Raw genomic sequence first — 24,181 nt, 5'->3', positions numbered from 1 at the left:
GCTCTAAATAAATATTGAAGTTTTTTTTAAAGAATCCGTATAACTTTATTTGTACGCCCGTATACTACGTTTATTAAATCAAATCCGTATAAAATATGGAACGGCACGGTGGTGTAGTGGTTAGCGCTGTCGCCTCACAGCGAGAAGGTCCGGGTTCGAGCCCCGTGGCCGGCGAGGGCCTTTCTGTGCGGAGTTTGCATGTTCTCCCCGTGTCCACGTGGGTTTCCTCCGGGTGCTCCGGTTTCCCCCACAGTCCAAAGACATGCAGGTTAGGTTAACTGGTGACTCTAAATTGAGCGTAGGTGTGAATGTGAGTGTGAATGGTTGTCTGTGTCTATGTGTCAGCCCTGTGATGACCTGGCGACTTGTCCAGGGTGTACCCCGCCTTTCGCCCGTAGTCAGCTGGGATAGGCTCCAGCTTGCCTGCGACCCTGTAGAACAGGATAAAGTGGCTAGAGATAATGAGATGAGATGAGATAAAATACGGACATTCCGTATAGGTTGACATGTATGCACACGCATGTAGGTATATGTGATCTGTAAGTGTGATTACAACCTCAAACTTTCGACCACACACAGGAAGTTCATGGCACGTTATTAGACCAGATCCAATCAAAAGCGTCTGGAAATGTTTGTTTTTTTGCCCAATACACCAAAAGCATAAGATAAAATGCCTGTCTTGAGCATACAGAGATTACAGACCTGCAGGAAGTTTGCACTGTTGATGCAGGTTCACTTCTCGGACATTTGAAGATGGATCACTTAAGTGATGAAAAAAGACTTTAGTATTCATTAAACAGTCCGGTATAATAAAGCGCATGAAGATGCCAAGATGGACAGCTGAGAATATGGAGGAATGCGGTGTTTGTATTTCACCCAACTGCATTTAATTCGAACACAGTCACTAAAACGGTACCGAGAGTACCAACAAGAGAGTACGAACTCCTCACTAACAGGGTTCGAGCTTGATCGTATCCTTTGATTTATTGATACTCGCATGACGATATGTTTTTGATGCACTTCTGAAGGCGCTTCCTCTTAATACTGTAAGAAGAACGTGTGTGTGGGTAGGTGGGTGTGTCTCACAAAGAGTAAATCCCTTCCTTCATGGTTACCGAGGATGAGAGAATGTAGAAATTTCTTATGATTTACAGACATATAGTATATAATTATACATACAGGACACTTTTTCGATGGAATAAAAACGTGCTCTATTCTCTTCTAGCGAGTTTCGTTCATTTCCTTCGATAGCATGCAATATTGTTAGCATATCACTTATCGTGTATTACATCACTCAACCCAATGGAGAATGAGCATTGAATATGGTTTACAATATTGCATGGTTGTCAAGACAACATGACGTCACATGTCGGAGATGTACCGTAAAACTTCCACGCTCGAGAGTGAGCGACTGTCGCTGTGTCCGAAATCTCACACGACTCACTCTATAGTGGACTATGTAGTGAGTTCGCCATTTTGTAGTGCTGTCTGAATGTATAGTGAGAATTATTACACCCTATATAGTGCACTCATAGTATCCCATAATGCATCGTGAAAAGTAGTGTACAACCGATGGGCGCTAACCAAGCAATATCATGCATTGTGGTCGCGCTGAAAGAAAAATAAAGTGTGTTGGGGTGAATGGACGGAGGAAGAAACACATTATAAATGGACATTCAAGTCCATTTAAAAATAATAAGAGAATAGAAAAAAGCTAAAATAGAATTAGACAGATAAAAAACAAGAATAAAAATTAGAGTGAAGAGCGAGGAATTAATCAAAAGCGTCAAATTTGATTGAATAAAAGGCAGCAGTGAAGAAGAAAAAGTGTTCAGCCTGGATTTAAAGGAACAGTCCACCGTACTTCCATAATGAAATATGCTCTTATCTGAATTGAGACGAGCTGCTCCGTACCTCTCCGAGCTTTGCGCGACCTCCCAGTCAGTCAGATGCAGTCAGACGCGCTGTCACTCCTGTTAGCAATGTAGCTAGGCTCAGTATGGCCAATGGTATTTTTTGGGGCTGTAGTTAGATGCGACCAAACTCTTCCACATTTTTCCTGTTTACATAGGTTTATATGACCAGTGATATGAAACAAGTTCAGTTACACAAATTGAAACGTGGCGATTTTCTATGCTATGGAATGTCCGCAATATAACGACAGGCATACTAACACCTTCTGCGCGCTTCGGCAGCGCGTTGATATCTGAGCTCCGTATCAATGCGCTGCCGAAGCGCGCAGAAGGTGTTAGTACGCCTGCCATTATAGTGCGGACTTTCCATAGCATAGAAAATCGCTACGTTTCAATTTGTGTAACTGAACTTGTTTCATGTCACTGGTCATATAAACCCATGTAAACAGGAAAAACGTGGAAGAGTTTGGTCGCATCTAACTACAGCCCCAAAAAATACCATTGGCCATACTGAGCCTAGCTACATTGCTAACAGGAGTGACAGCGCGTCTGACTGCGTCTGACTGACTGGGAGGTCGCGCAAAGCTCGGAGAGGTACGGAGCAGCTCGTCTCAATTCAGATAAGAGCATATTTCATTATGGAAGTACGGTGGACTGTTCCTTTAAAAGAACTGAAAGATGCAACAGACACAAAGTATTTTGTATTTATTAATGTGGGAAATACGCTCAGTATAATATGGGTTTATGACAAAAATACATGCATGCGTTTATTATTTTGAAAACCCACCAGCCGACTAATCCGGCACGTTTTAATTGTGCGACAGTAATGGCGGAAATAACAGTGTCTGAAAGTGTTTTTTCATTTTACCAATGAGCTCACTAGATAGTCCTCGATATAGTAATTCCCTATATAGTGAGTAGGGAGTAGTGAACGAGTGAGTGATTTCAGACAGCCTGTGACAATTTTGTAAACAAACATGGCCGCCAGGTTTGCTTTGTTAAATACAGAAGATTTTGAGGGAAATTTGAAAGAGAAAGACGTGTTTAACACCTAAAAGGAATGTGTCTGTATAGCAATAATAATAATAATATTGGCTGACTTTTTTCGTGGTATATTAGATATATTCCATTCAGCTACTCGTCTTCGACTCGTTCAGTATCATGCTAGCTGAATGGAATATATCTGATATACCATGAAAAAAGCCAGCCAATATTATTTAAGTATGGTATAGTATACAGTTAGGTCCATAAATATTTGGACAGAGACAACATTTTTCTAATTTTGGTTCTGTACATTACCACGATGAATTTTGAACAAAACAATTCAGATGCAGTTGAAGTTCAGACTTTCAGCTTTAATTCAGTGGGTTGAACAAAATGATTGCATAAAAATGTGAGGAACTAAAGCATTTTTTAAATACGATCCCTTCATTTCAGGGGCTCAAAAGTAATTGGACAAATTAAATAATTGTAAATAAAATGTTCATTTCTAATACTTGGTTGAAAACCCTTTGTTGGCAATGACTGCCTGAAGTCTTGAACTCATGGACATCGCCAGACGCTGCATTTCCTCCTTTTTAATGCTCTGCCAGGCCTTTACTGCAGCGGTTTTCAGTTGCTGTTTGTTTGTGGGCCTTTCTGTCTGAAGTTTAGTCTTTAACAAGTGAAATGCATGCTCAATTGGGTTGAGATCAGGTGACTGACTTGGCCATTCAAGAATATTCCACTTCTTTGCTTTAATAAACTCCTGGGTTGCTTTGGCTTTATGTTTTGGGTCGTTGTCCATCTGTATTATGAAACGCCGACCAATCAGTTTGGCTGCATTTGGCTGGATTTGAGCACACAGTATGTCTCTGAATACCTCAGAATTCATCCGGCTGCTTCTGTCCTGTGTCACATCATCAATAAACACTAGTGACCCAGTGCCACTGGCAGCCATGCATGCCCAAGCCATCACACTGCCTCCGCCGTGTTTTACAGATGATGTGGTATGCTTTGGATCATGAGCTGTACCACGCCTTCGCCATACTTTTTTCTTTCCATCATTCTGGTAGAGGTTGATCTTGGTTTCATCTGTCCAAAGAATGTTCTTCCAGAACTGTGCTGGCTTTTTTAGATGTTTTTTTAGCAAAGTCCAATCCAGCCTTTTTATTCTTGAGGCTTATGAGTGGCTTGCACCGTGCAGTGAACCCTCTGTATTTACTTTCATGCAGTCTTCTCTTTATGGTAGATTTGGATATTGATACGCCTACCTCCTGGAGAGTGTTGTTCACTTGGTTGGCTGTTGTGAAGGGGTTTCTCTTCACCATGGAAATAATTCTGCGATCATCCACCACTGTTGTCTTCTGTGGGCGTCCAGGTCTTTTTGCACTGATGAGTTCACCAGTGCTTTCTTTCTTTCTTTCTTTCTTTCTTTCTTTCTTTCTTTCTTTCTTTCTTTCTTTCTTTCTTTCTTTCTCAGGATGTACCAAACTGTAGATTTTGCCACTCCTAATATTGTAGCAATTTCTCGGATGTTTTTTTTTCTGTTTTCGCAGCTTAAGGATGGCTTGTTTCACCTGCATGGAGAGCTCCTTTGACCGCATGTTTTCTTCACAGCAAAATCTTCCAAATGCAAGCACCACACCGCAAATCAACTCCAGGCCTTTTATCTGCTTAATTGAGACTGACATAACGAAGGAATTGCCCACACCTGCCCATGAAATAGCCTTTGAGTCAATTGTCCAATTACTTTTGGTCCCTTTAAAAACAGGGTGGCACATGTTAAGGAGCTGAAACTCCTAAACCCTTCATCCAATTTTAATGTGGATACCCTCAAATAAAAGCTGAAAGTCTGGACTTTATGTCCATGTCCATTATATAACTATAACTTGAATATGTTTCAGTAAACAGGTAAAAAACAAAATTTGTGTCAGTGTCCAAATATATATGGACCTAACTGTATGTTCAATACTGTGATTGTGTGTGTGTTGATATTTCTGACTTGGTCTCCTCAGTGCTCGAGTACGTGTGCTGGAGGATTCCAGAGGCGGGCAGTGGTGTGCCAGGATGAGAACGGTTACCCAGCCAACAGCTGTGATGAGAGCGTTCGACCTGTAGAACAGCGCGCCTGTGAGTCTGGACCGTGTCCACAGTGGGTGTACGGCGAATGGGGCAAGGTACGACACACACATGTGGGCGCACACACACACACACTGTATTGGTCGAGTATCATGATAAAATGACTTCAGCATTTTTTTTAACCATGATACATTTCTGAATCCATATGGCAACCTGGGAAAACCCTTGATATCGGTTGATTTTGAGATTTTCTTCACTATATAGTTCGTGAATTTAAATATTGAGGCTCACAGACATTTGATAAGCCGGTATCAGATTACAAACTGACTTGATTAGGCTTCTTAGCCACGTAACGAGACAACAACTTGATCTTCCTGGACGGTCACATGACCAGATTAAATGAATATCTGAGTGAGGATCTACTGAAGAAATAAAATAAACCTTTATTTCTCTGTGTCTGTAGTGTTCGAAACCCTGTGGCGGCGGAATAAAGACGCGCCTCGTGGTTTGTCAGCGGCCCAGCGGCGAACGCTTTAGCGATCAGAGCTGCGACATTCTGGACAAACCGCCCGATCGAGAGCAGTGCAACATGCAGCCGTGCTCTCACTGGAGAGCCGACCCGTGGAGCTCGGTACGCCCGTAATAACACTCCTCCCGTCTCTGTCCATCCTGTCCTTTACCCATCCTAACCCCAAACACACAGTCGCTAAAGTTCTCACTGAGTACGAAAAAGGGCCAAACAGAACGAGGGTGTGAGATTTACAGTACGTATGTGTCAGAATCGCTGCTTAGCCCGTGATGACTGCTTCTTAAAGAAATACCAAAGTAGGCCAAGATTCAGTCAAGTTTTGTGCCTGTTTATTTTTGTTTTTAATTTATTATATAAGATTTTGGAAAGTGTATAGCACATGACATCACTCTCTTCAAACATTGTACACATAGTTACGGAGCATAGACTATTTGTTTTTGTATAGGAGGACTTTTCATCATGACCTCGTCATGAACTCCATCCACAAAAAAAAAAGAAAGAAAAAACAACAACAAAATCCAGGAAATGATGAAAAGGTGTAAAAATTAGTTTTGTATAGAAGTCGGTTAATGAAGATGTCTTGTCATATTCTTATATTCCATCTTTTTTTTTTCATTTTCCTTCCCGTTTTCATTTTTTCGCAGAATCCTGATGTGAGGCAGATCGAATACAGCTGTGTTTCAGAAATAATCAGTGACATGTTGAATATGTACCAACATGTAGAGAATACAGCAGTTATCTGGCGACAGTGGGAAGATTCTTAGTGCTTTTTTTTAGTGTTCACAAATTCTTACTGTTTCTGGAAATAGTATAAAGGCTCGCAGCATTTAGGGGGCCAAGCATTAAGGGATAAATTATTCTACATAAGTCAGACTCATATTATGTTATATTTAAATAATATTGGCTGGCTTTTTTTCTTGGTCTATCAGATATATTCTATTCAGCTAGAATGATATTGAACGAGTCGAAGACGAGTAGCTGAATGGAATATATCTGATAGACCACGATAAAAAGCCAGCCAATATTATTATTATTATTATTATTATTATTATTATTATTATTATTCATGCACATTCCTTTCGGGTGTTCAACGCGTCTTTCTCTTTCAAAATTCTCTCAAATCTTCCGTATTTAACGAAGCAAACCTGGCGGCCATGTTTGTTTACAAATTGTCACAGTCGCTCACTCGCTAGCGCGGAAGTTTTGCGTCTCCGACGTGTGACGTTATGTTGTCTTGACAACCATGCAATATCGTAAATTATATTCAACGCTCATTCTCCATTGGGTAGAGTGACATAATACACGTAGGATAAGCGATATGCTAACAGTATTGTATCCTATCAAACCAAATGAATGAAATCCGCTAGAAGGGAATAGAACACGTTTTTATTCCATCGGAAAAATGTCCTGTATGTATAATAATATATTTTATTCTATCCACATTCACTGGATATGAGCAGTCACGCATTCTGATTGGCTACTCTACTACAAAGATATCAGCTCATATACCGTGAGTAGAGAAAAACAAAATGGTGGCGCGTGTTGCTGAACCAACCGAGGATGAAATAAAAACTCTACTCGAAAACAAAACCCCAAAAAATACAAAAGAAGCGCAGCAAAATATGGAATGAAAGTATTTGATGGTAAGAATGTATTTTTTTTAATTTTTGAAGAATTATTATGATCGCATTTTTCACAAACTGCTCCTGTCATTTCGCCGGTTTGTTTACATTATAAGCGGAAATGATTTTGTTGGAGGTTTTATATCAAGTTTTTATTTCTCAAATTTGCAAAAGATAAAAATAAAAATGCTCTGTTTCTCAAAATCCAGTGAATGTGGATAGAATAAAACAGTTATTCCACTCAATCTCATTGTACATGAGCTGATAGCCGATTCGGTGCTACGTGCCTCGTCAACTATCAGCTTATGTACGACTTGATTTCATGGAATAACTGTCAAATATTCGATATGCCATGGATGTCTGTGGCAGAATATAGATTAATTAGCATTATTTTTTATGAAAAATGGCACACTGCTTTTGGCATGGTCCAGAAAGCCTTTACATGAGGAATGTAACAATTCGATTCACGATATTGGGTTCACGATTTGATTTTCTCATGATATTTAAAATAAAAAAAGAGAGAGAGAAAATGAAGAAAATTTTATGACCAAAAAATTCATCGACTATTTTTCTATTCTTCATGAACTTGAATACTTGTTTTGTTAAATTAAAAAAAAAACTTTTGTTTCATTTTCTTAATAACCAACAATAATTATTTACCCACAGTTGTAAAGGTTGGCATAAAATATAATAGCCAATTAACCAAATTATTCCTTTCATTAAAACTGAAAAAAGTGAATGACTTCCAGTAAAAAGAGAGCCCTGATTTCTTATTAAATATATTTGTAGTCAATGACACAACAGCGCGTTGGCATTTCCGATCTGTTTTTGTGCGTTTTCACACCATTAGAGCTGTGTTACTTCCGCCTACGATGAAGTCACATGCATTCCCGCTATTGTACGTTATTGCACCTTCTGCTGTCTGAACAAGGCAATTACAGTGAGGAAAAACTAAGCGATTACGCAGCCTGATAAGAATCATGATTCATTTATTATTCCATTGATTCAAATCGTCGTAAATTTGTGTCGCGATTTATCATCATACGATATATCGTTCCATGCCTATGACCTACTCCTTTCCAATTTTCAGGTGTGCAGCTTAACACCTAACATACAATGTAAGAATATAAGAACAATAAATAAAGCACTAATAAGCTGTAATGTGGCTTAATACTTGCTGTATGAAATAGATATAGTATAGCTTAGCAGTTATGAACTTAAACGTCTAATTCGTGACCAAACAGCAGTCTGGTGTGGGTTTACAGTCACATTTTGCTGTCGTATATTATTATTATTATTATTATTATTATTATTATTACACACTGCCAGCATCTCTGGCACATTTCACAAGCGGTGCTTAATATAAAAATACTGAGAGCTTTATTTCTGTGTTATCGTCTGTATTTTATTGTAAGTGATCCGATCGCCATATCTGCTCGACTCTCCGCTCACGACCATACCTCAGTTCGCCATTCAACTCTGAATCTCATATCATGGTGCTTTCACAAAACAAGGGACACTTCACCCTGGTGTTGTTGTTTTTTTTTCATATTTATTTTTGTATATTACAAACATTATATTGCATATTAAACAGATAGATTTCTGATTATATCTAAAACTCATAGATAGCGGTCATATCCTGTATACTGTATTATTAATAGTTGTACATTTAATAAGTTCTATGTTTATTGTTAATTTTGATTGTAGCAGGGTTTTTTTGTGCTTGATTTTTTAGAATCAAAAATTATTTTTATTTTTTGAAGTGTCAGGAAAACATATAAAAGGAAAGTTTTCCAGAGATTAGTACATATACAGTACCAGTCAAAAGTTTGTACACCCCTACTCATAGGTTTTTCTCTATTTTCTACATTGAAGAACAATACTGAAGACACCAAAACAATGAAATAACATCTGGAACATATATGGAATTATGCAGTAAACTAAAAAAAGTGTTAAAAAAACCCCAAAAAGTTTCATATTTTAAATTATTCAGCGTAGCCACTGTTTACCCTGATGACGCTTTACACACTATTGGCATTATCTTAACCAGCTTCATGAGGTAGTCACCTGGAACGCTTTTCAATTAACAGCTGTGTCTCGTCAAAAGTTAATTAGTAGACAAGTTTCTTGCCTTCTTAATGCGTTTGAAATCATCAAACAGTAAATAGTACATCATAAAAATACCCAATAATAAAAAGCCCTATTCCATCTACAACTGTTGTAATCCATATTATTCTATGCACATCCACTGAATTATGAGCAATCTCGCACTCTGATTGGCTACTCTACTACGAGGATATCAGCTCATATACCGTGAGTAGAGAAAAACAGAATGGCGGAGTGCATCGAGTCAGATATCACTTTGTTCTCAAGTATTTAAAAGAAACAGAAATAGCTAAAATAATATAGGGTTCCCCCCCTCACACACACACATCACCTGTTCTACACTCCAGCCCAGTCGGTGGCGCTAATGCACCTTTAAGTTGGTCTGCCAACCACCAAAAAACCCTAAAGAAGAAAAACAAAATGGCAGAGTGTGTTGCTGAACCAATCGAGGACGAAATAAAAACTCTACTTGAAAACAAAACCCCAAAAAATACAAAAAAGCAACAAAATATGGAATAAAAGTATTTGATGTTAAGAATATTATCTTTTTTTTTCTTCAAAAATTATTATCACCACATTTTTCACAAATTGCTACTGTCATTTCGCCGGTTTGTTTACATTCGAAGTGGAAATTATTTTGTCGGACATTTTGGATAAAGTTTTTAGCCCCCGATGGCTGAAAGGCCTGAAGGGGGATTATGTTGTAGTGATGTCCATCTGTCCTGGGAAGGGTACTCGCCTTCTGAAATCAACTCCTCTCACAATTCTTGGAGGAATTTCACAAAACTTGGCAGGATTCTTTGTTATATGTCGGTAATACGCAGATTGCAATTTCATTCAATTCAGTCGCATTTTACCAATGTTACAGCCCTTGATTACCAAACTTGTACTTTGACAATTTCATGAGGGTGTATTAAGCACTTATGGCATAGATATAGTTACCAGCAGGGGATATTGTGCTCTCAGAGAGCACTCTTGTTATTTATTGAATTGGCAAAAAATAAAAATGCTCCATTTCTCAAAATCCAGTGAATGTTGATAGAATAAAACAGTTATTCTACTCAATCTTGTCATACACAGCTTATAGCTATTAGCTCATGGACGACTCGATTTCGTGGAATAACTGTTAATTATGTCAAGAACTGTTCAACTATCCATTATCTGTAGCTGCTTATCCTGTGCAGGGTTGCAAGCAAGCTGGAGCCTATCCCAGCTGACTACGGGCGAAAGGCAGGGTACACGCTGGACAAGACGCCAGGTCATCACAGGCTGACACATAGACACAGACAACCATTCACACTCACATTCACACCTACGGTCAATTTAGAGTCACCAGTTAACCTAACCTGCATGTCTTTGGACTGTGGGGGAAACCGGAGCACCCGGAGGAAACCCACGCGGACACGGGGAGAACATGCAAACTCCGCACAGAAAGGCCCTCGCCGGCCACAGGGCTCAAACCCAGAACCTTCTTGCTGTGAGGCGACAGTGCTAACCACTACACCACTGTGTCACCCACCGCTCAACTAAGTAAAGAGAAACAACGTCCATCATTGCTTAAAGATATGACGAAGTGTCTTTTAATTAAAAAAATAAAGAAAAAACACTGAATTAGAAGGTGTGTCCTAACTTTGGACTGGTACTGTGTGTCCCCGAGGTTTTATTCTCTTTCATGGCCAGTGATCAGTATCTACCTCATTATCATGTACACAAGCCCCGCACTCATCCTCCAGCCTTTTCGTCATTCCCTGAAGAGGAATGGTTCAAATTTGGGGTAAAAAATTAATAATAATAATAATTTTCCTGATTTCTTTTACACACATTCAAACAAAAATGCAGTCAATTAACCAAGTGTCTAAATTTTGCCTCTTTAGCTTTGCCAGATGTGGTTTTCTCGATTTGATTTGAGGTAGAAATTTGTTTGAAAATGATTTGGCGTGAAAGAGCCATGTTTTTAATCCACTAACATCATTTCATTTTGCTGGCTGTTACCAAACTTTATCACCTTTACTCAAACTGTTCTTTTTTTTTTTTCCTCCTGAAATGCTGTATTAAGATCATTACCTCTGGTATTTTCCAACTTTCTTGAAAAAGCTGTACATAATGATGTAGATGAACATTTGAAATTGAAAACCTTGACGCATGAACCAATATTTGTGCCATTTCTGCCATTTAGGATTACACGACATTGACTTTCAGCGCATCTTCATTTTTAGTGCTAAACAAATAGCTCATCATCACTTGAAGTCAATTCTCTGACTTTGATCATGATCTTGTCGTTTCATACGAACATGAGACGCGTGCCAAATTTCTGGTATTTTTCCTCATATTGTGAGTTGAAAAGTGACAAACTTGATGGCAGTAATACACAATGTTGTGTCAGGTGAAATCTGTTTATTTTTGTAAGTACTTTGTATTTATTTCTACTGCTCAGTGTATTCATTCGATTGTCCATATTTAATTTTTATGCACGAAGCCTTTCCATGTAAATGTCATTTGGTTTTCTTTTTCAATGTCTGAAACTTCTTTCAAGGTATTTTTTCCACAACATATCCATCCCATATCCATTAACGTAAGCCTGGTGTAGATCTTGGAGAGCATGTCGATAAAGTCTGCTGTCTATGAAGTGCTGCATTATTTTTATTTTTTATTTTTTAAATCTGTCTATTAAAATAATGCTGAAGATGTCAATGGATGAACGCATGCTTGCAGTTCTTGTCGAGATATATCTATGTTGAAAACTAGCTCATATATATATATATATATATATATATATATATATATATATATAGTTGTGGTCAGAAGTTTACATACAATGACGTCAATGTCATCTTGGATATGAATGTCATGGCAATATTTGGGCTTTCAGTAATTTCTTTGAACTGTTCTTTTTCTGTGGCAGAATGATTGTACAGCTTTAATAAAAAAAAAACAACACTAGAATTTGGTGCACAAGTTTTAATTTTCTTTGGATTTTTCTGAAATCAACACAGGGTCAAAATTATACATACAACACACCTAATATTTAGGTAAAATGTCTCTTCGCAAGATTCACCTTGACCAAACATTTTTGTTTCCCATGAACAAGCTTCTGGCAGAATTCTGGTTGGATATTTCACGACTCTTCGTGGTAGAATTTGGTAGAGTTCAATTAAATTTGTTTTTTTCTTGACATGGACTCGACTTATAAGCACGGTCCATATATTTTCAACAGGGTTGAAGTCAGGACTTGTTTTAAGCTTAATATTAGTCTGCTTTATCCTCCACAACCAGCTCTGATGTGTGTTTGGGTTCATTGTCCTGTTGTAACTCCCAAATCCCAAGTCATGTTCAAGTTTCTGATGGTTTATGCTGAAGAATTCTGAGGTAGTCCTCCTTCATTATTCCATCCACTTTGTGCAATGAACCAGTTCCACTGGCAGTAAAACAGCCCCAGAACATGATAATCCTACCACCACCGCCAGCTGGTACAGTGTCCCTCTGTACATGGTAGTCATTGTGGCCAAACAACTCAATCTTTGTCTCATCTGACCATACAGCTTTCCTTCAGAAGGCTTTTTCTTTGTCCGTGTGGTCAGCTTCCAACGTTAGTTAAGCTTGAAGGTGTCAATTTTGGAGAAGGGGGTTATTTCTTGGATAGCAGCCTCTTAGTCCATGGTGACCTGAACTGTAGACAGCGATCCATCAGCTTCCAGTTCATGGCAGGGCTGTGCCATGGTGGTTCCCAGGTTGTTCCTGACCATCCAAACCAATTTCCTTTCAGCTGAGGGTGACAGTTTGGGCTTTCTTGAAGCAAAGTGGCTTGGCAAAGTGACTACACCTCACAATAACTTACATACAATTGTTTGAACTGATCTTGGAATTTGCAGTTGTTTAGAAATGGCTCCAAGAGACTTTCCGGAGTTGTGTATATCTGCGATCCTCTTTCTCAGATCTGCACTGAGCTCCTTGGACTTTCCCATTTTACTGTGTGTTGGTCAATCCAGTGAATGCTGTAAACAAACCCTTTTTATGAAGGCACAGAGAAGCTACCAGCTGGAGTAAATCATGATCACTAACAGGAAGTTAAGAGACCTCGGCCTTGGCAAGATAAGAGACGTTTTGGAAGTTTCAGCACCTCTGAATTAATAATCGAAGTGAGCGTATGTAAATTTTTGACCCTGTATGTATCATTTTGACCCTGTGTTGATTTCAGAAAACCCAAAGAAACTTAAAACTTGTGCACCAAATTCAAGTGGGTTTTTTTTTTTCATTAAAGCTGTATGCTGTACAATCATTCTGCCACAGAAAAAGAACAGTTCAAAGAAATGACTGAAAGCCCGAATATTGCCATGACATTCATATCCAAGATGACATTCATGTCACTGTATGTAAACTTCTGACCACAACTGTGTGTGTGTGTGTGTGTGTGTGTGTGTATGTGTATATATATATATATATATATATATATATATATATATATATATATATATATATATGAGTGATTCCACGCTTATGGGTACTGAAATGGGGACATGAACTTATTTTTAAAAATTCACCTAAAACCATTTCTTTTTTTACCATCAGGTCACAAAACATGTAATCTTTAATGAATGATATGTTAAAAGATAACTTTCATTTTCTGAGATGTAATAAAAACATATTTATATGCCAAAGTCAGAACGTAACAGAAGTGTTGTGGACATATATATTCTCAATTTTAACAATGTAGAATTACTTTTTGAAACATAGGAAGGTGATGTTTTAGCAAATATAATTAATAAACATGTGTAGTAGAATAAACATACACATTCTTTCAATAAGATTAACATGGTATAGAGCTAGATTGTAATTAATTTGTAACAGACGCGAGATGGACAATCGTAACAGAAGTAATGTAACAGACATCATTTTGGAACTCATAGGCTTGACTTTGGCATATAAATATGTTTTTATTACATCTCAGAAAATTAAAGTTATCTTTTAACATATCATTCATTAAAGATTACATGTTTTGTGACCTGATGGTAAAAAAAGAAATGGTTTTAGGTGAATTTTTAAAAATAAGTTCATGTCCCCATTTCAGTACCCATAAGCGTGGAATCACTCATATATATATATATATATATAAAATGCGTGACCATCACTCGAAAAGGTGTCCGATAAAAGGTTTAAATTCCCAGGCTGCAGTTCTCTGAAGCCTCGATTCATCCAACCAAAATTTGTCTCAAGCAAGGAGAATCAGTTTCAAACTGCTCTCATTCCAAGCGAGAGGGATTTCTGTGGTGATTCTGCCTCTCTGAATGTGGTACAATGCTGGTGTGGCGCTGACAATCACTCCAACGAATACTGTGCCAGAACAATGACAAGGGTTAAGGAGGTCACGTGGGTGGGGTCAGAGGTGACCTTTGATCCGGAGGAGGGCCCCTTCCTGTGCCTTCTCACATGTGTAATCAGTATGGATGCACTTCTCAGAAAATGCTTTGTGTTTGTGTGCTCGATGGGAAAAAGTTCTCTCGGTTGATGGAGGCCCCTTCGCTTGTTTTCTGTCAGAATGCAGCGTGAACTAGGATTTCCCTTGGACTGATGGACTTTTTTTTTTTGCATATTTGTTCATGAAAGGTGAATAAACCCAAGACTCTTACCTCAGAATGCAACATTTCTTTGAATTCACTTGTAAGATTTGTTTTCCATCCATTGTACCCTACTGTATCACTGTATACGCAGCTTATTGACCCAAATCTTAAAACTAGACGGCCTTTCTATTTCATAAAATCAGTGAAATTTAGTTTTCTCTGAAATGTGGTCATTGTGATATATGTTTATTTCTGTAATATCTAAAAAATATATATATATCAAGCCATTCTGTGGCTGGGAAGTTATTTAATTTGAGGGGATTAAAGCAAATAATGTGCATGAAAAATCGCCCGCTTCACACAGTCAAGCAGACAGAGGAAGTGTGTGTGTGTGTACATGCGCAGGTTTACCTTTGAGCATGCACTGACAGTTCTGTCGCTAAACGAACAGCTGACCACACCAAGGTGCTCGCTGAGCGCCGATATTTATTAGTTTGGTCCTGCGTTTCCTTTCCTTCGTATATAACATAACGTCTTTTCTTCTTCTTCTCGCTTTCTTTCCGTTACTGTAGTTGGTCTTTCACGTTTCATTCGCAAACTCACGTCCTCCATTTTTCTCTCCTGTTTCTAATTTGTATCCCACAATGCCTTGTGCGAACGGGGAAAGCCCACCACATGATGCATGACGTAGTATCTTGTATTGCGTCATGGTGAAGCAGGAAAAAATACCAGAGAATTTTGGGCCACGTGGAGATAAATTCATTAATTGTTCTATTTAAAAAAAAAAAAAAAATTTGAAGTCTGATTCGAATTCAGTAGCTCTCGGTCCGCTAAACAAAAATAATTTTGGTGTTGGGAAAATTCTTTTTATGACCTACACTTGAAAAATCTGAAAGGCAGTACAGTTTTAAAGCTATTACATACCAGACCTTGAGCCTGGGCATAGTTTATGGTTTATAGATGAGAGGAAGTGAAAGGTACTTTAACTTGGAGTTTAAAAATAGCCATGATTTATGCAAGTTAAAATGCCTCCAGAGTTCATTTATAAGGCTGAATAATGATCTGACATTTGACAACCTTCTGTCAACCTTCACTGGAAAATACAACCTTAAAATGTGGCATGACATTACAGGCATTTAGCAGACACTCTTATCCAGAGTGACATACATCATACCCAGAGTAGCCTGGGGAGCAGTTGGGGGTTCGATGCCTTGCTCAAGGGTAATTCAGCCATTCCTACTGGTATAGGGAATCAAACCGGTGACCTTTTGGTCCCAAAGCTGCATCACTAACCATTAGGTCATGGCTTCCCACCATGTTACACAGGAACAAAACTCTTCCAGATGATGCAGTAACCTTGACGTCCAACTCATTGGTCATAACGTGACATAAAAGCTACATAAGCCCTTCATGACAATTGACATAAACGTGTTACTACAAGTTGTTGTAAATAATACAGTACTTCTGTCCATTGATTGAGGTGTTATATTAGACATACTGTCACACTGGAGTCTTTTTGAGATTTCAGTTGACATAAGGTCGTTATAACTCCTTCCAGGCTGATGTACATTCAAATATTATAACAGCTGACCAGAAATAAATACAGTATCCCGAGCTACAGTGTTATCTCAGAGTTATCGTGATATATTCGCAAAAGCGGTCTGTATGACAAACTGATGTGTGTTGGAATAAACCTTTATAAATGTTTATAATGTAGCTTGATGTCAGTTGCGTCACGGTAACTGTGGAGTCCTTGGAAAACCGCTCTTATGTCAATCAAAAATAAAAAAGAAGAAAAAACAACACACACACACACTGTCTTTTCTCTATTTTGAGCTTGACATAACGCTCATGGCTTATAAGATTCTGTTTGGCATAAGGTTGACACTTTCCATGCATTCGAACGTTATAACAACTGACACTGTAACTCAGGTTAATTGGAAAATTGATTTAAAAAATATGCACTGATTTATTCATAAAAGTCATCATAACCCTTGACTCATGTGTTCATGTGTTATGTCATCTTGACATAAAGATTGACAAAAAGCCTTGATGACAGATGACGCTCATCAGACGAAACAGTTATGAAGCTTAATATCAGTTTAGGTCAATCCTCACCCTTTAAACGCCACCCTGAAGTCAAGTTCTTAGATCATGAAACGAACCGGTTGTCTTATAGAATACTTTCGTCCATTGTAATGTCAAGCTGACATAACACCTGAATCCATCTGACATTTTGCTTGATATCAGGTCATAACACTTGTCCTTTGAACTTTACATCATGACTGATGACAAAAAAATATTTATGACAACTGACAGTTGTTGGAATGAACCTTTATAATGGTTATATCGCTTTATGTCAGTCATGAAGGGTTTATGTCGCCCTTTGAACTTCGCCCTTAAGCAAACTGTTTCCGCTGTTACGAATGACAAGCGTACTGTCTTATAGAATACTTTTAACTTTTTTATTTGGAGTTGAATAACATGTCGGTCATGACGGGCGTATTTATTTATGAATGCCACCTTTAAGTAAAGTCGTGTTATTAGTGTGTGTCACAAACGTGTGCTGTAAGTCCTAGTTAATGAGGTGACTCAAAAATTCAAGGTCAAACCTTCAAGAATCAATCTTTTGAGAAAAAAAATCATTTATATATGTACAATAGTGGGTGGCACGGTGGTGTAGTGGTTAGCGCTGTCGCCTCACAGCAAGAAGGTCCGGGTTCGAGCCCCGTGGCCGGCGAGGGCCTTTCTGTGCGGAGTTTGCATGTTCTCCCCGTGTCCGTGTGGGTTTCCTCCGGGTGTTCCGGTTTCCCCCACAGTCCAAAGACATGCAGGTTAGGTTAACTGGTGACTCTAAATTGAGCGTAGGTGTGAATGTGAGTGTGAATGGTTGTCTGTGTCTATGTGTCAGCCCTGTGATGACCTGGCGACTTGTCCAGGGTGTACCCCGCCTTTCGCCCATAGTCAGCTGGGATAGGCTCCAGCTCGCCTGCGACCCTGTAGAACAGGATAAAGCGGCTAGAGATAATGAGATGAGATGAGATGTACAATAGTTCTTAATTGAACTTTAAAAAAAAACACCGTTTCGTTAAACACCAGAGGTTTACTTAAAAAAAAAAAAATTAAGGTGCTGGATTTTGTAACACCAAACACACCAACCAGAATATGCATTTGTATTTGAAAAGTTATTCTACAGTTCTGAGGGGGAAAAAAAAACTTCAGAAAGAATTTAAAATCTAATTTAAAGGAGTTTTGAATGGAAAAAGTGGTACAAGTGAGACTCGTGTCTCGAAACGAATGATGTCATTGTCTTGAATTTTTCCCTGTATGATGCAACCTTGTCATTTCTTATTCTTGTTTTTAACATTTTTTTCAATTTCATTTTATTTTTATATGACATGATGGAGTTAATTAAATATTATACAGGGAAAAAAAATCACAGAGAAAAGCAACAACTTTGTTATCATCAAAGTTATTGTTCATAATATCAAATGTGACACTTGTGAAATGGTGCAGACCATATATACGCTCATCAGTGGTGCAGTTCCTCTCTCTCACACACACATTCATGTGTAATGCATATGGACAGCAGGCACAGATCTTACGCTGCTGTTAAACCTTCTGATGATGTGTCTGGTGATGTAGAAAGACTGCCAGGCTTTGTACAAAGATTTATTACTCACCGCAATGAAAGGTACACTGTAATGTCATGCTAATGTAAAGATTTCAATGTCACTTTTTAAAAAATATATCTGCATATGTATATAAATATATAGATTCAATCTGCATAGACGTGTTTCATTGGAATCAAATGTAGGAAAAATCTCCAAATCTATCCGACTGCCAAAACCTCAAACCTGCTTCTGGGCCAATTTCAAAACCCCATCAAAGAGTGCATTAAACAAAACCAGAACGAACGTGATGCAGGTACCTGCACGCTCCTCTGCTTGGATCCGCCTCAGTGAAAGATCAGATCCAGCCCACCACCCCGCCCCTCCCGCCCCATGATAAATTTGACCTCCATAAATAGGTCGGAGTTCAGCCGGTTCTTGCTCTCGCTGTGCGGTGCATTTGTAGACCTCGTAGACCTGTCGCATCACATTCATCCACCATCAGAGCGGCGCCTTTGATTCGCTGCTGGATCTGTCGGCTCTACATGGAGATACGTCGATGTCACGGGAGGCGGGGTTTACGACGCCATGTTCACTGAACCTGGAGGATTAAAAAAATAAATAAATCTTGCAAGGCCATGTCATAGATAATATTTTTCATCGAGACTTGGTGTCTCGGAAGTTTATTCATCACCTTTCTATTTTTGCTTTTTTTCTTTCATTTTTTCCAATTCTTTGGAAATAGCTTCAAGATCAGACCAGACTAGATTCACATCATGTTTCTCATCTCATCTATCATAAAATGCACAATTTCTCAAATGGTTTATTTCTCAAATAACCTCCTTTCTATGTCAGTCTTTCCAAAAGACAGATATTACCTAAATCTGTTCTACCAAATCACAGCTTCATTTGTCTGTATCCCGAGCGACCCTTAATTCCAACCAACCAGCACAATTCTTATCAGCATGACTAATTGTTTCCTTGCATGGCTTTCTTTCTTTCTCTCGTTTTGTTTCAACGTAGTGCTCCACCTCATGTGGGAAGGGCTTCAGGCGCCGCAACGTGACCTGCGTCAGACGCTCCGGCCAACCAACGGCAGAAGAGAATTGCTTGCATCTGCCCCGCCCCCGGAAGGAGAAGTCCTGCAAAAGTGGGAAGTGCCCCAAGTGGAGGACGAGTATCTGGGGAGAGGTAAGGTTTCACACACACACTCCATCATTCCAAACATACTGACGGTTCTGATGGCATTTCCAGAATGTTGCAGTGTGTAAAGTGTATATGCTCATGGATTTGAGTGTGTCAGCAGGATTAGTGTTGGGTTTAAGGGTGCCTGGTGTTCATGGATAATCGGCCTGAAAAATAACTCAAGCACCATGTGATAATATCTTTATACTGTCTAAACACCTGGTTAATTATTCATAAGACCCTGGTGTCCAATAGCAGCTCATTACCTTTGTATAATATTATTCTATCCACATTCACTGGATATGAGCAATCGTGCGCTCTGATTGGCTACTCTACTAGTAGGATATCAGCTCATATAGGGTGAGTAGAGAAAAACAAAATGGCGGAGCATGCTGCTGAACCAACCGAGGACGAAATAAAAACTACTCGAAAACAAAACCCCAAAAATTGTTATCGAGTATTTAAAAGAAACAGAAATAGCTCACAGAAAATAGTTTTTTGTTTGGTATTTTTTTCCCCAAATATCGCCTGTTCCACACTCCAGGCCAGTTGGTGGCAGTAATGCACCTTTAAGTTGGTTTGCCAACAGCCAAAAAAAACCTAAAGAAGAAGAAGACGAGAAAAACCCAAAAATACAAAAAAAAAAGAAACAAAATATGGAATAAAAGTATTTGATGGTAAGAACATAGCTTATTTTTTTTTTTTCAAGAATTATTATTATTATTATCACATTGTTCACAAATTGCTCCTGTCAATTCGCCGGTTTGTTTACATTCTAAGCGGAAATGATTTTGTCGGACGTTTTGTATAAAGTTTTAATTTATAGAATTTGCAAAAAATAAAAATGCTCCGTTTCTCCAAATCCAGTGAACGTGGATAGAATAAATCAGTTATTCCACTCAATCTTGTCGTACAACTTGGTGCTACGTGCATCATCAGCGATCAGTTCATGTACGACTCGATTTCGTGGAATAACTGTTAAATATACTGTTTTACAGCCACAAAACACAGAACTGTTGACTGCTTGAACGTGATTGGTCAGAAGGCGTCGATTTATTCTATAACAGCAGCTCTGGTGTTTATTTTGCATCTGTTCAAAGCGCTGACACTGGAGACTCCTTACATCGATGATATACAAGATTAATATGATTAATTAGCACCTCAGCTAACCAAGTCCTTGTGTAAGTTGTAACGAGTGCAGAAAATGAATCAACACCTTCTGACCAATCAGAATCAAGCGCTGTGGTGTCACCCATATTCATTCGTCCTTCACTTGTATTTCACATAAGATCAAATTTTGGATAATTTCAAAACAGGAACAGATTATACAAGAAATAAGATCCCTGCTTCAGCCTCCTTCACTTCTTTCTCGTCTTCTTGTGTCAGTGCTGAACATCAGACTGATCCTGAAAGACAGAGAGATAGAGAGAGAGAGAGAGAGAGAGAGAGAGAACGAGAGGTAGAGACAGCATCAGACAAGAAAGACAGCACCTTTCTTTCCTTTCCCAAAATAGATCTGAACATCTGGAGAGCACTAATTCTCTTCATCTCTCCCTGAGCACTGGGAAGTGCACACATCTGGCGCGCACACCTCAGCCGTATGTGTACGTGTTCACATCGCAGACATGCTGTCCATGCGTCAGCTCATGTTATCATACACATTCGACGTTTCTTTCAACAATCTGAGGGATTTTTGGAAATATTTTATATTTATGATTTACACCCCCACGCTGTTGTGTTCTCAGTTCTGATTGTTCAGAAGGTTGATTCATTTTCCATAACAGGAGCTCTGACAGATGTTCAGCCTGGAAAACAAATCACAGGATTATACAGTATGCATCTGTTCGTTCTCCTACGTTATGGTTTCTATAGTAACCATAGCAGACATTCCACAATAAATAGTTATAAATGGATAAAATAATACGATGTATCATTATTTAATGAGGATAAAAATGGGCGAACTGTGATATAATTGGAATAAAACACTTCAGGTTGTGCTGTTATAGGAAATGTATCAACTCGCTTCATCAAAGTAACTCGCTGCATGTCGGGCTGCATCGCACCACCCCGTCGTTGATTATTTTCAGACTACAGCATACCAGCAGATGTTTTATTCCTTACATAAGTGATGGAAACAGTGATGATCAACAATATGTTTGAAATACTGACAGTCATTTTTTCTGTTGTTTTTTAAATAGGACAAATATGTCAATTCCGTGTAAATGTCAGGATTGAGTTTTTATTTTATTAATTTTGTTTCAGCTAAAAAAGAAGAAACTTTAAGAACAAAAATCTAAATATTTCCTGAAGTACCCTTTCCGTGTTCGTGCTTCAGGATTTGAATTTCTTGAAATAAATCTGTTCAGTGCACACAATCAATTCTTCACATTTTCAGGCTTCTCTCTCTCTCTCTCTCTCTCTCTTTCTCTCATATGCCAGACTGCACCCAGATTGTGACACCCAAATTAAAGCATTTAACAAGTTGTAGAGCAATGTGTAACGATCCACAGCTTCACAGTGCTGCACCTTCGCCTCATAAACACTCCCCTCTGAAAGTGTGCACTCATTAGGTAATGGATGTGTGAGTTCACTCGAGCTGGCAGTGAGACGGAGCGCTCCATGAAATAAACAGGATGTAGTTTTACACTGGGATGGAAGGAACTTTACACACAGGGGGAAAATGTAAACCTCTCTGTTCACATGTTGGACACGTTCAGTTACTTCTGAGTTCATTAGCATGAGGAGTCATGTGACCGATCAGGGACTGATCAATTACTGAATGTTTATGTCTTTGATCTGGAGGCATCTCTGTCCATGCATGCATCTGTCTCTCTCTTTATACATCCATCTGTTCATCTGAGTTGTACTGAATGTCTGCCCTATCCATTCATCCATCCATCCATCCATGCATCCATCCATCTATCCATATGAACACACAGCCAACCATACAGTATACCTGTCTCTCTGTCTATGTATCTGTCTGTCTGTCTGTCTGTCTGTCTGTCTGTCTATGCAGCCTCCATCCATATGTCTGTTTGCCTGAGCTGGACTTTATTTACCCGTCCGTCCGTCCGTCCGTCCGTCCGTCAATTTATCTATGCAGCCTCCATCCATCTGTCTATTTGCCTGAGCTGGATTTTATTTACCTGTCCATCCATCTATTGATCTGAGCTGGAATCTATTTATCTATTCTATCCATTCCATATGTCTGTCTGTCTATACAGCCTCAATCCATTTATCAATTTGCTTGAGCTGGACTTTATTTACCTACCTACCTACCCACCCATCCATCCACCCACCCACCCATCCATCCATCCATCCATCCATCCATCTATCTGTTTGCCAGAGCTGGACTTTATTTACCTGTCCATCTATCTGAGCTGGAGTCTATTTATATGTTCCATTCTGTCCATCTGTCTGTCTGTCTATGCAGCCTCCATCCATCTATCTGTTTGCCTGAGCTGGACTTTATTTACCTGTCCATCCGTCCATCTATCTGAGCTGGAGTCTATTTATATGTTCCATCCATCCATTCTGTCCATCTGTCTGTCTGTCTGTCTATGCAGCCTCCATCCATCTATCTGTTTGCCTGAGCTGGACTTTATTTACCTGTCCATCCATCCATCTATCTGAGCTGGAGTCTATTTATATGTTCCATCTGTCTGTCTGTCTATGCAGTCTATCTATCTATCTATCTGAGCTGGAGTCTATCTGTTCTGTCCATCCGTCCATCTGTTTGTCTGTTTGTCTATCTATCTGTTTGTCTGAGTTGGTCTCCATATGCCTATACATCTGTCCATACATTGATTTATCATGTCTATCATTCTGTCTGTGCTGGAGTCTATCTATCTATCTATCTATCTATCTATCTATCTATCTATCTATCTATCTATCTATCTATCTATCTATCTATCTATCTATCTATCTATCTACTTGCCTGAGCTGGTCTCTATCTATCTATCTATCTATCTATCTATCTATCTATCTATCTATCTATCTATCTATCTATCTATCTATCTATCTATCTGTGCAGCCTCCATCCATCTATCTGTTTGCCAGAGCTGGACTTTATTTACCTGTCCATCCGTCCATCTATCTGAGCTGGAGTCTATTTATATGTTCCATCCATCCTTTCTGTCCATCTGTCTGTCTGTCTGTCTGTCTGTCTGTCTGTCTGTCTATGCAGCCTCCATCCATCTATCTGTTTGCCTGAGCTGGACTTTATTTACCTGTCCATCCATCCATCTATCTGAGCTGGAGTCTATTTATCTGTTCTATCCATCCATCCATCTGTTTGTCTATCTGTCTGTTTATCTATCTATCTATCTATCTATCTGTTTGTCTGAGTTGGTCTCCATATGCCTATACGTCTGTCTATACATTGATTTATCATGTCTATCATTCTGTCTGTGCTGGAGTCTATCTATCTATCTATCTATCTATCTATCTATCTATCTATCTATCTATCTATCTATCTATCTATCTATCTATCTATCTATCTATCTATCTATCTATCTATCTATCATATTCATCTGTCCATCCATCCATCCATCTGAATACCTTGCCAAAATCTATCTATCTATCTATCTATCTATCTATC

At 38.8% G+C, this 24,181-nt stretch overlaps 1 protein-coding gene across 3 annotated transcripts in view; it reads left to right on the top strand.

The window, feature by feature from the left end:
* The window catches only part of LOC132874422 (A disintegrin and metalloproteinase with thrombospondin motifs 9-like), a 109,926-nt gene that overhangs the window by 58,806 nt on the left and 26,939 nt on the right, over window positions 1-24,181 (top strand). For 2 of the 3 annotated variants that reach the window (XM_060910596.1, XM_060910594.1), the window contains exons 27-29: window positions 4,910-5,071; window positions 5,437-5,604; window positions 19,420-19,587. In XM_060910596.1, coding sequence (XP_060766579.1) covers window positions 4,910-5,071; window positions 5,437-5,604; window positions 19,420-19,587 — 498 coding nt within the window. Of the gene's footprint in view, window positions 1-4,909; window positions 5,072-5,436; window positions 5,605-6,146; window positions 6,478-19,419; window positions 19,588-24,181 lie in introns of those variants that run through there. The other variant, XM_060910597.1, reaches the window with a different exon arrangement.

The sequence above is a fragment of the Neoarius graeffei genome, chromosome 26, assembly GCF_027579695.1.
Source record: "Neoarius graeffei isolate fNeoGra1 chromosome 26, fNeoGra1.pri, whole genome shotgun sequence".
NCBI classification, from domain to species: Eukaryota; Metazoa; Chordata; class Actinopteri; order Siluriformes; family Ariidae; genus Neoarius; species Neoarius graeffei.
Note: the sequence above shows the minus strand (reverse complement) of the source record. Positions and strands in the feature narration are given on the sequence as shown.